General features: G+C 58.1%; 2 protein-coding genes across 7 annotated transcripts in view; one reads left to right on the top strand and one right to left on the bottom strand.

The window, feature by feature from the left end:
• Nucleotides 1–1,618, bottom strand: part of ARL3 (ADP ribosylation factor like GTPase 3) — a 30,330-nt gene extending 28,712 nt beyond the window's left edge. The window contains exon 1 of the mRNA XM_027738693.2: nucleotides 1,539–1,618. Coding sequence (XP_027594494.1) covers nucleotides 1,539–1,541 — 3 coding nt within the window. The 5' untranslated portion in view covers nucleotides 1,542–1,618. The remainder of the gene's footprint in view (nucleotides 1–1,538) is intronic.
• A 950-nt stretch (nucleotides 1,619–2,568) lies between these two features.
• SFXN2 (sideroflexin 2) lies at nucleotides 2,569–7,636 on the top strand. Of its 6 annotated transcripts, XM_027738762.1 has the most exons (11): nucleotides 2,609–2,769; nucleotides 3,077–3,247; nucleotides 4,353–4,451; nucleotides 4,609–4,684; nucleotides 4,762–4,847; nucleotides 5,591–5,651; nucleotides 5,723–5,789; nucleotides 6,347–6,396; nucleotides 6,705–6,754; nucleotides 6,991–7,038; nucleotides 7,443–7,636. In XM_027738762.1, exons 1-11 carry the CDS (start codon nucleotides 2,609–2,611, stop codon nucleotides 7,540–7,542), a joined length of 969 nt encoding a protein of 322 aa, XP_027594563.1. In that variant the 3' UTR covers nucleotides 7,543–7,636. The 6 variants fall into 6 exon arrangements, 5 of the variants coding, with proteins under 5 accessions (XP_039246635.1, XP_039246633.1, XP_039246632.1 ...); XM_039390701.1 differs by having other exon boundaries at nucleotides 2,569–2,769; nucleotides 5,723–5,795; nucleotides 6,991–7,531; XR_005567035.1 differs by lacking the exon at nucleotides 7,443–7,636 and having other exon boundaries at nucleotides 2,569–2,769; nucleotides 5,723–5,795; nucleotides 6,347–6,754; nucleotides 6,991–7,028.
• Nucleotides 7,637–12,202: the final 4,566 nt, after the last annotated feature.

Here is a 12,202-nt window from a genome sequence, read left to right as displayed (position 1 = left end):
CTGTTCTAAGGCTGTTTACCAACAACCAGCCCTTGCACCTCACCAAGTTCACCCTCATGAACTCCTACAGCCAGGATTCAGGTCACAGGGTGGCCTCCTCCCACCTTGGTTGGGCTGTCCAGTGTCCCTTTACAGCCACAGATGGTCCTAGACTCTTCATAGTCAATCCCTGAACACTGCCCTCCATCCTTGCCAGGCTCTTCCATTACTCCTTCCCTCCTCAGATCAGATGGGCCACTGCCATCCTGCTCCCCAGCCCTCCCAAGCATCCAACCCTCCATTACACCTTCCAGACCTTGACTGAATCAACTCCAAGCAGGCTGATCCCATCCCCCTACAGCATCCTCAGGTCTCCCAGCCCCTGTCAAGATCCAACTCACAGAATCAATTAGGCTGGAAAACACCTCTGAGGTCCAACCTACGACCCAACACCACCACATCAACTAGACTGTGGGACTAAATGCCACGTACAGTCTTTTGTTGAACACCTCCCTGGGCAGCCCATTCCAACATCTAATCACTTCTGTGAAGAACTTTCTCCTAATGTCCAATCTAATCCTCTGCTGGCACAACTTAAGACTACGTCCTCTCATCCTATCACCAGTTGCCTGGAAGAAGAGGATGACTGCCACCTGGCTACATCCCCCTTTTAGGTAGTTGTAGAGAGCACCAAGGTCCCCCCCTAAGCCTCCTTTTCTCCAGGCTAAACAATCTCAGCTCCCTCAGCTGCTCCTCATAGGACTTGTGCTCAAACCCTTCACCAGCTTTGTTGCCCTTGTCTGGACTCAACTCCCTTCTCCATGCCCCCTGTAATCTCTGTGTCCTGCCAGGGCCCCAGACAGGGTTTCCCACGGCTGGAGGCCACAAATTTACACTGTTCCCTTCCCTTTGCCTGGGTGTCCCCAACCTCCACAGCCTAGGGCCCCCCACTCCCGACAAGACACCCCTGCCCCACCAGGTCCCTGGCACCCCACACTCTGCCCAGGTGGGCACTCAGATCCCAGGACTGCCAGACTCCCGGGTGGGTGTCACAGCATCACAGAACAGGACAGGCTGGAAGGGACCACAGCGAGTCATCTGCTCCGACCTCCCTAATCAAGCAGGGACACCCTAGAGCACATGGCACGGGATTGCATACAGACGGTCCTGGAATTTTTCCAGTGAGAGAAACTTCACAGTTTCTTTGGGCAATCTGTTCCAGTGCGTGGTCACCCGCACAGTAAAGAAGTTCAAGTGGAACTTCCTCTGCATCAGCTTGTGCGCGTTGCCCTGTGCCCTATTGCCCGGCATCACCGAGCAGAGCCTGGTCCATTCTCCTGGTCCCGTCCTCTCGGCACACCCCTTCGTGGCCCCAGGCCCGCCAGTGCCTGCCCTGGGCCCCAGCCGGGCCCGACAGACCCCGGGTGGTGCCTCCGGCCCTCATTACCCCACGCTCCGCGGCAGTGGCGGCAGTGGCGGCGCCCCCGGCCCCTCAGGCCCCCCGTGCCCCGCGCCCCCCCGGGCCCGGCCCGTCCCGGCGCTGCCCCCGCCCCGCTCACCATCCTCGGCGCGGCCCGGGGTTACCATGGGCAACTGCGTCACACCCGCCCCGCGCGACGACGTGCGCGCGCCGGGGGGCGGGGCCACGCTCAGGCCCGGCCCTCCAAAGAGCGCATGCGTACGAGGGCGGCCCCCCCGAGGGAAGGTGGGCGCGGCCGCTTTGGGCTCTGTGATTGGCTGAGGGCGGCCACGCGCCGCAGCGCGGGGCGGGAGCGGGACATGTGGGCGGGAGAGGGGCCCGGGGAGCGCAGGTGGGACACGTGGGGACGGGACGGGACGGGACGGGACGGGACGGGACGGGACGGGACGGGACGGGAGGGGAGGGGAGGGGAGGGGCAGGGGCAGGGGCAGGGCAGGGCAGGGCAGGGCAGGGCAGGGCAGGGCTGGGCTGGGCTGGTCTGGGCTGGGCGGTGGGTGTGGTGTCCGGGGCCGTGCAGAGCCGAGCTGAACCGCACCGGGCCGTGGCGAGTTGGGATTGTGCCGAGCCGAGCCGTGCTGTGCTGGGCCGGGCCGGGCCGTGCCTTCCAGAGAAGGGCAACGAAGCTGGTGAAAGGTTTGGAGCTCAAGTTGTATGAGGAGTGGCTGAGGGACCTGGAGGTGTTTAGCCTGGAGAAAAGGAGGCTTAGGGGAGATCTTATCGCTCTGTACAACTATCCGAAAGGAGGTAATAGCCAGGTGACAGTCGGCCTCTTCTCCCAAACAGAGTGCTCACAGGGCAGGGCTGTGCAGCCCTGGAAGGGTTGAGCTGGGCCCTGCAGTGCTGTGCAGCATATCCCACCCCAAGGAGGGGGTTCTGGGTGCTTTGAGGGGCAGCACAAGTGGGGGGACCCCATGCAAGTGGGATGGTGTATGGAGGAGCAGCCTCGCTGCAGTGTTCTGCTGGCAACAGGGGTGCAGGAGGCTCCCAGGCTCAGGGCTGCTGAAAGTCCAACTATCCCGTTAAACATAAACCTGCCCTGGCTCTCACCTATCTGACCGCTCCCGTGGCCGTGGCAGGCCTGCACTCAATGAGCAAGCGAGGCAGGATCCGACTGAGCTACCTTCTTCCCCTGGACAGACCCAGAGCAAAATGTCCACTGTTCCCCTTGGCTTCAACATTGACGCCCCGCGCTGGGACCAGAGCACCTTTGTGGGGCGCCTGAAGCATTTCCTCAACATCACCGACCCGCGGACAGTGCTGGTGCCGGAGGAGGAGCTGGACCGGGCCAAGGCCCTGGTGGAAGGCTGCAGGTGAGGGGCAGAGGTACAGCCAGGGCAGGTGCCATCCCTGTGCCCGTTGCCATACCTGACCATTCTGCAGTGTTGCAGGCGGATGGAGGCAGTCATTTGCAAGCAGGTACACTGTGACTTAACATCCCCTGGAGGCAGTTTTGGGAGAGTTTCCCAGGCTTTTCCCAGGAGCCCTAAGCTGTAACATGTATCTCTCATGAGAGATGTTTCCTCTGCCTTTCATGTATGATGCCTGGGGCTCTGTGCTCCGGCAGTGCCAGGTGCTGGCAGGTCTGTGCAGCTTCCCCGATAGGCTTTGGGCTTGCAGGGCCGGGCTGGTGCCACCAGGAAGCAGCCAGGAGCAGCTGCTCTATGCCAAGAAGCTGTACGACTCAGCCTTCCACCCTGACAGCGGTGAGAAGATGAACCTCATCGGGAGGATGTCCTTCCAGGTGCCAGGGGGCATGGCCATCACCGGCTTCATGCTCCAGTTCTATCGGTGAGCTCATGGGTTTGCCAGGCTGGGGACACAGCTGCGACAGCCCCCAGCCCTTCAAGAGGTCCTCTGATGGCTGGAGTGTGGCCAGTCTGCCTCCTCTGGGGCTGGGTACTGCCCAAGGCATGCCCATGGCTGCTGTGCTTGCCTGTGTCCCATGGCCAAGCCCCATGCATGTCCCTGTGCCCTGTCCCCAGCACCAAGCCTGTGGTGGAAGCATCACAGATCCCCTCGGCCTCTGGCATCGCTGAGGATGGTCTCACTTCACACTGAGCTCAGCTCAGCACTTCCCAGAGCTCCTGTAGTGATTAATGCAACCAAGTCCTACTTGGCTGCTGCTCTTGGTCTGCGGACCGTAGCAGTCCTCAGAACTGAGAACCAAATCTGCCCCCAGGCCAGGTTGCTTCAGCATCCCCAGCCCCTGCTGACAGCTCCCTGCATTTACCTGCTGAAATAGCTGCTGGGGGGGTGAGCAATCCTGTCTCCAGACTATGTAGATCATACACTTCCTTTCCCATTGGATCCCCACCCAATCTGACCCCTCTTTGCTAGACTGGTTTGACAGTTGCCGATGAGGTCCAGTCTGGATGGCATCTCTCCCAGTGCCGATGGGTCACCCTCTTCTCAGCCCATCTCCACCTTCCTGCATCCCAAAGCCTGCTCAGACCCACATCTCCCTGTGTCCCTTCCTGCCCCACTTCCATGTTCCTGAGACACCAGTAGAAGCCCAGGCACCCTGGTCCCACAGAGCCTATTCTGTCCCCATGTGCTCCCTCCTTGCTGCTCCCTTTGACAAAGGCTTATCTCAGCCCAGCAGGATGGCTGCCGCCCTGCTGAGAGCTGCATCTCCCACTCCTGCCTAAGTGCCCTGCAGGGCTGGACCCCCTCCTGTGATCCCCAAAGCCCTAGGGCAGCCAGGATTCCTGGGTCATTCCCCAGCTCTGCCACTGGCTCGTGGCTTTGCCAGGGTTCCTCAGTTTCCTTTTGGAGTCACCATGACAAGTATATTGAGGGCATCTTGGCTGGCTCACTGCCAAGCCTGGCCACAGGCACAGGCCAGGCATCCATGACAGCCCTCGTGTGCTCTCCTGGTCCCTTCCCTTTGCAGGACGGTGCCTGCTGTGGTTTTTTGGCAGTGGGTGAACCAGTCCTTCAATGCCTTCGTCAACTACACCAACCGTAACGCTGCCTCCCCCATCTCGCTGAGGTGAGTGATCCCACGCACAGAATAGGGACCCTCTATGTTGACACCCCCCTGGAGCCCCTGTAAAGATCACCTATGCCCCGTCTTGGGTACTGAAAGAACAGGGTTGAGTCAGAGTTGGTGTTTCTGTTCTCTCCCGTCTTTGGAAATCGCTGTCCAGGCAAATCGGCGTGGCTTATGTCACAGCCACCGGTGCAGCCCTGGCCACCGCAGTGGGACTCAACCTCTACACCAAGGTATGCCAGGCTGGGGCTAGGTGGGGCAGCTAGGCACATCCTGCCCTCCTGCACTGATGCCAGTCTGTCTCCCACAGCGAGCACCCCCCTTGCTGGCCCGCTGGGTCCCCTTCGCAGCTGTGGCTGCTGCCAACTGTATCAATATCCCCATGATGCGGCAACAGTAAGTGTCAGGTGCAGATAGGAAGCTCCAGGAACCCAGCTCCTTCCCAAGGCAACCTGGTGGCAGCTGGGCTCCTGGGCTGCCTGGTCACCCTGCCTTGGATTCCCACCCTAGGGGTTGAAGAGGGTGGGAGGACGGGGGGAAGGTGAACGGGAGTCTGTGTTTTTGCAGTGCTGTGTCTCTGGCGGAGGGTGCCGGGTGGGATGGCTCAGTCTCTGGCGGAGGGTGCCGGGTGGGATGGCTCAGCCTCTGCCTGGAGCAGGAGGGGGATTTTGGGCTGAGGATAGCTGTTCTGGGATCTGGGCCGGAAGATCCCTCAGACCCAAAGGTCTCCTGTGTGTGCTGATGGGAGAGCCCCAGTCCATGATATCCTGGTGCTGGTACACCCTAGGTGGGGCCCATGTGGAGACCTCTATCTGCTGCTTGGGGTCGCCCACAAGTTGCAGCACAGGGAGGTGGGGGGCTATGTGAGGGACTGTCCCCTGGCTTGGCTGCGGGTCCCAAGCAGTGTCAGTCCCTGGCACGGCTGGATCCTGCTCGCAGCTGCGCCCTGAAGATGGCAGCATCGGCTGGGCTGGGACCACAGCACCCCGGGGTGATGGAGCCCCGTGCCCCAGGGGCAGCCGGTGCTGCTGTGCCAGCACAGCACAGAGGACCTCCTTGGCACTCCCTCACCCCACTGCTGTGTTCTTATGCTTTCCCGACCATCTTGGCCTCCACTCATGGCTGCCTGTCCCCTTCAGGGAGATCATCAATGGGATCACAGTGACAGATGGGGACAACAACGAGCTCGGTCGCTCCAGGGTGAGTCTGGGGATGGAGGTCTGGGCTGGGACACGGCGCTGCAGGGGCTCACCTGCTGCTTTTGCTTGCAGAGGGCAGCAGTGAAGGGCATCGCACAGGTTGTGGTCTCCAGGATCACCATGGCAGCACCGGGCATGAGTGAGTGTAAGGCAGGAGGGTGCAGGACTGGACCACAGACTCCCCTGGGACCCACTACTTTGCCCTCCCCTGCTTCAGTTTCCCCCATGAAGAAGAGGGAGGGTGGCACTGCATCCCAGGTGTCATTTGGTCTCATCCCACAAATGGAGCTGATCTCCTTATCCTGCCATTCCAGTCGGAGTCCCCCAAGCCCCCAGGCTTCCTCATCCCAACCACAGCCTGTGGGGGACATGGGGCGCTCTCATGGCAGTTTGGCCCCACAAGGACACATCTCATGCTCTCTGGCCCTAGCCCCTCGCTCTGCAGCCCAGCATCCCCTCATCTCATGAGACCCTTGACATGCCACAGGCCCAGCAGGAGGGATTGGGAGCATGAGGAGCATGGACCATGCTGCCTGGGTGATGGATGTGTGTGGGTTAAGGTCCTTGCTGTGAGCAAACACCCAGTGGCCCTCAGCACAACTAGCTGCTGCCATGGCCTCCAGGTGGACAGTGCTGCTGGGAGAGCCCTGCAGGCTGGCTTGCAGGAAGAGCCTGACCTTTTCTCTCTGTACCTAGTTATTTTGCCCATCATCATGGAGCGGCTGGAGAAATTCACGTTCATGCAGGTGAGCTCACATTTCCCCTGCCACAGTTTTCCAGTGGGTTCTGTGGTGCCCCAGCCCTGCTTCCCAGCTGCCAAGATGCAGAGGATGAAACGGGGGTTGCAGAGCCTGGCTTGCTTTGCCCCCTACTCAAGTCACCGATACACCAAAGGTCTCTCGAGTGACATGGAGAGGCTGTGGAAGAGTTGCAGGGTTTGGTGGCACACTGGAGGCGTTGGGCATTCAGCACCACTGAGGGGAGAAGTCTGCCCACACTGTGAGCAGGGCTTGCGGTGAGGCCCAGGGACTCAATCCCAGCTCTTCCCTTGCAGCGAATCCGGGTTCTCCACGGGCCTCTGCAGGTGCTGCTCTGCGGGGGCTTGTAAGTATCTCACTGCTCAAACACCTGTGGGTGCCTGGAGCATGGCTCCAAGGGATGCTAGAAAAAATACCTCGTTCCCAGCAGAGGAATGCAAAGCCTTGCCTTTCAGCCGGGGCTTTTCCCAGTTATTGGGAGTCACGAGGTGTGAGCAGCACCTCTTGGGCTGAGATCCCCGTGGCCAGGGGGCATATGGGTTGTGATCCCCAGCACTAACGTTCGGCTCTTCTGTCCCACAGCCTCCTGTTCATGGTGCCAGCAGCCTGTGCCCTCTTCCCACAGAGATGGTACCTGTCACACTCCTTCCCCCTCCTGCATGAGACCTCGGGATACTTCCCCCTCCCCTAGGTCTTCTCTGCCCATCCCAGGAGAAGCATGATGGACACCCACCCTTCAACTCAAGGCAGCACTTTCCTGTACATGCTGGTGCCCAGGGCAGCAGGAGAGCATGTGCCTGCCCTGCTCTTTGAGCTCTGTGCTGGGAGCAATGGGACACCCAGCTCTAAGGGCAGCTCTCTGCCCTCCAGCACTCGGAGTGGTGGATGCCAGGGATGGGTGGTGGGTCTTGACATGAGCCTTCAAGATCCCGGGGAATGCAGAGGGCCTCAAATGGCAATGGGAAGGGAGGGTGGTTTGACTGGTGGCTGGGAGGAGGATCACAGGTCTCAGTGTCTACCCCGTCTCCCCACAGCTCCCTTGCGCTGGCTGACCTTGAGCTGGAGCTGCGTGACAGCATTGTGGCCAAGCACGGGGACAAAGTGCCGTATGTCTATTTTAACAAGGGACTGTGAAAGGAGATCACCTCAGGAGCCATCACACCCCTCCGGCCCCCTACCACCACCAGTACCGTGTCCCCTGAGCAGGGATCAGAAGCACAGTCCAGCCAGATCTGCTCCCCAGCCCAGCATCTTCTCTGCTGCCTCCTTCCACTGGAGAAGCAGAATCTGGCTCTGTGTGCCCAGCTTGCAGCACTTAGGCTTGTCCTGAGCCTCCCCCATCTGCTGCTGGCTGTGTCTGTGCTTCCTCACATCCCTCTTGCCTTGAGTAATGCCTGTATTTCCTGTGCCTTCCTCTGGCCCAGTGCAGGAGGATCTACCCAGCCCGTCTGAGCCTTTTGTGGTCACTGGACTTGGCCCCACAAGGCATCAGGCTCTCTCACTTGGAGCTCAAAGCACAGTTCTACCTCTGAAAGCAGTTGTCCTGCCATTGTACCAGCAATCAAACCACATTCCTGCCTTAAACCTCCACAGTAGCCTCTTACCAAGACCTGGATCATGCCTTGACAGGCATGAAGGGACCTGTCCCCTCTGCACAGGGAGTATCCCAAAGTCCAGAGGCCAGTGCTTGGACTATGCCTTCCTTGCTCTCAGGTTCAGGTTTTATTCACTTTGCAATTGCCACAATCCAGGAAAGAAATAGCTAATGGTTTTTAAGCTCTAATTTTTTCATTCCTCTGATTGCAAAAGCCAGCTGTCACCCTTGTCCCACATCTCACTGTCCCCAAAGTAGGACCATGGACCTGCAGCTTTGGGGCACAGCTGTCTCTATGCCCCCTTAGATGGGGGAAGAAGACACAGGTGTCACAGAATCACACAATTGTTAGGGACCCTCTGAAGATCATCTAGTCTGCCTAGGCAGATGATCTAGTGCCAAGGCAGGGTCACCTATAGCAGGTGACACAGGAAGGCATCCAGGTGGGTTTCGAATATCTCCAGAGAGGGACACTCTACAACCTGCCTGGGCAGCCTATTCCAGTGCTCTACCACCCTCAGTGCACAGAAGTTCTTCCTCATGTTGAAGTGGAACTTCTTGTCGTTTAGTTCATGGCCATTACTCCTTGTCCTGTCGCTGGGCACCACTGAAAAGAGCCTGGCACCATCCTCATGGCACCTGCCTTTGCAATATATATATGCATTGATGAGATCCTCTCTCAGTCTTCCCCAGACAGGCCCAGCTCCCACAGTCTCTCCTCACAGGAGAGATGCCCCAGACCCCTCATCATCTTTGTGGCCTCTGCTGGACCCTCTCCAGTAGCTACTTGTCTTTCTTGTCACAGAGCTGTATTAACTTGGGCTCTGAATACCAGCACTGCAAACAACAGAGGAAGGTTGAAAAATAAATGCAATGATTTTTAAAAAACAGTTGTGGGGTCTGCTCCTGACTGGTCTCTTTGTGTCTGGCTCCCTGGGCTGTGCTGGGTTGGTATGTGGGTCTCATGCTTGCCTTGAAAGTGTGGGCTTTGTGACTGACCAGGCACCAGGGTGAGGGTCAGCACAGGGGCCAGGAGAAGGAAGAAGAGTGTAAGGGCTGGCATGAATTCTGAAATCTTTGGGCATCCAATGCAGCATTCCTCAAATGGTTCTTGGGGCTGCAAACAGTCCCAAGAGAAGTGACAAAAGGCAATAGTGCTGTGCTCATGGTGACACTTATCCCATTGTGGGAACTGGGGGGATGACACTGGGTGACCCTTCCTACACCCATGGTGCTGTTTATCTTCTTGGCCCGGCAGAGTTTGCATGATGCTAACTTGGGTCTGCCATGAGGCCTCTCCCACCCTGAAGAAGAGCAGCTTGAGTTTGATGCAGCCTATTTTTGGAGGAGGAAGGAGCCCAAGTCCTGGGCTAAAGCCCTTGCTTTTAATCAGGTGCACCCAGGCTCTCTGCTTGCTGATGAACATCCCTTGGTGGGACAAGCGTGTTTCTAACAAGCCATATGACATGGCTGTTCCCAGAGCCCCTTGGCCCAGCAGAAGGTCCACGCTCCTCTCTCCAGCCAGGGATATATACCAGATCCCCCAGGGATTCTCACATCAGCTACGTGCCTGAGTAGAGACACATTAACCACTCTGCTCCTACAGAGAGAGCAGACAAACCTTAAAGGTACTTCTCGAAGGGCCAAGCTGTATCCACAACAGGTTTGCTTCTGCCCAAGCTGCAACAGGGAGAGGATAATGTCTCCAACCACACGTAGCTACAGCTAGAAAGCTGTAAAAGAGCTCTGAAATAATTAATAGGCCAGTAGAAAGTAGGAAAACATGTTCAAACTTGGGTATCTGTTCCCTTGGCGTTATTAGATCTCTTGTTAAAGTGCAATTAAAATAACAGATAAGCACATGAAGTGAAACAGATGTCATTCCTGTTGGGCATGGGGAGAAGCCACAAGGAGACATCTCCACTCTCTGCTTTCCTTAAGCTCCTTAACTCAAGCTGCTCTCCTCCTACACCCCAAACAGCTTTGAGGACTTTCAGAAAGGTACCTCTAGCTGCCTGGGCTGTGTTTGGGTCCAAGGTGCCTCTGGCATGCTTGGGTGCACAGCAATGCTTGTAAAACAATGTGCTGCAGCATCCTAAAACTGCCCTTCCCCTGTACATCACAGCCATGCTCTTGCTGTTGACCCTTCCTGCTTTGGCAGTTTGGGGGGGTCCCAGCAGGGCAGAGGGCTCTGCAGCCAGCAATGCTGGGGCAGCAGCCACATGAAGCCAAGGCTGGGACCATGGTGGCAAAGCCTCAGCTGTTTTGCCACTCCTTTATTCCTGTCCCCAGCCATAGTGGAGGGGCAATGGAGCACAGAGACCCTCTGAAGAGCTATTGCCATCTTGCATCAGCTCTCCCCCTGCCCTGGGGAGTGGGGCATGGTGCAGTTTATTGCTCATGGGCAGAGGAAAAGGGTTGTTCTGGGCTCAGAGAATCGTCAAACGATCCTTTAGACAGACCTTCCCCCCGCCCCGAGTTTACGGCAGTGGATTCCCTCTTCAGATCAACATGGATTTATGCCAGCTGACAGTTTAGCACAGTGGGGTTTCTAGGTTTGTAGGTTGTAGCTCGAGTCTCCCTGGAAGGTTTCAAGTCATCTCAACAGCTCACATCACTGTGGAGATGGTTGCTGCAGTCTGTGCCTCTCAGCTCTCCCCAAAACCACAGTAACTCCCCAGCCTACTTTGGTGTCACTGGGGAGCAGAGTGACACCACTGGGCACCAGAGTGCCAAGCTGTGGCCAGCAAGTCCCCATGTTCTGGCCAGCCTTGCCTCCATTTCTCATCTCAACAGAAAAGGAAACCTCATTGCCAGGAGTCAGAGCCAGACTCACTCCTGCTTGTGAAGAACAGCAAGTGTTAATTGCTCTTCAGCAATGAGTCACACCTGATCTGGGCTTGTCCTGTGCTCTGGCGAACTTGCTGCCCATCTCCCTGCTGTGCCTCTAATTTCAGGGCTACCTGGGAACAGGAATAAAGCTTCTTCAGTAACTGTTTGTGACCGAAATGTCAGTGCTCCAGCACGTTTACAACCTCCCTTCAAATGGCAACCGCACCAAAGATGTCATGTTGGTCTGCAGCAGAGCCTGAGTACAGGCATGGGGGGCTGGGGGGCTCCCTGAGGCACCAGCAGTCCCAGCAGGAAGGCTTGGCTGACGGCTCCAAAGGCCGGTGGAGTCTGGGGAACCGACTGCCATGGAATGAGAAGGGAGCTGGGTCGATGTGCAGTGGGTGAACGTCCGTGCCAGGGCAGGCGGCTGAGCTGATCGGGCCAGCCTAGGTGTGCCTGAGTGCTGGCCTGATAAAAAAATGCCATGGCAGGAGATAAACTGCTAAGTCAGTTTTTTTTTTTCTGGCTTTTCTTAACATGTTATCTGAGCATCTTATAAACCTTGTCATGCCAATCTGGGACAGAGGCTGCCTGGCACACTGGGAGTGGCAGTGTGGAAAACCTCTGACGCTGCCCCAGAAACACTGGCTGTCTCCTCGGAGCTGTGAATTAATCCCGAGTGCCGGTGCCCCTACTCCTCCTGGGAGTGTGAGGGATCGCCATATGGAGAAACTCTGGGATCCAGCCGCAGTGGGAGATCCTCTTCTCCATGCTGATCCTGTCTCCCAATGGGGCTGGCACCAACACAAAGCTGCCCACCGGACAACTCGAGTCAAGCATCATGTTGATGCAGCCATCCCAGCACCCTCTCCATGCCCCAGGACCGGGCGAGCTGTTGGGATTTGGGACAATGTGGTAGGAGGCTGAGCCGGGATCATGGTAACCAGGAGTGACCAGGCGAACAGAGGATGAGTGCCTGGCTGCCGCCGAGGTGTCAGGGAGGCTGTGGCAGCCAGAAGATGCCAGTGCCTCCCCCCTTCCGCAGTGCTCAGCTCTGCTCCCGAGGTTCCACTGCAGGGGGGTGCAGCCCCCGCACCCCTTTCCAGCCAGTTCCGCCACTCAAAACATGGCGGCCCGAATCCCACCCCAAGCTCCCTCCCCGCCGCGCCACACTCAAGATGGCAGCTCCCAGTGCGCAGACCCCGCCCCTCACGGTTTTGCCCTAAGCGACAGCGCCCTGAGCCAATAGTGAGCCGAGCGGCGTGCCATCCGCCCAATAGGCGTGCGGCGGGGGCGGGCCCGGGCGCGGGGTGCCCCTCGGCTCCCGTCCCGGGCCGCAGTCGGGCCGGGCAGGCGGGAGCGGGGGGT

The sequence above is a fragment of the Pipra filicauda genome, unplaced genomic scaffold (genome assembly GCF_003945595.2).
Source record: "Pipra filicauda isolate LSUMZ 115617 unplaced genomic scaffold, ASM394559v2 scaffold85_size2586006_pilon, whole genome shotgun sequence".
Lineage (NCBI taxonomy): Eukaryota > Metazoa > Chordata > Aves > Passeriformes > Pipridae > Pipra > Pipra filicauda.
This window is presented reverse-complemented; position numbering and strand designations above follow the sequence as displayed.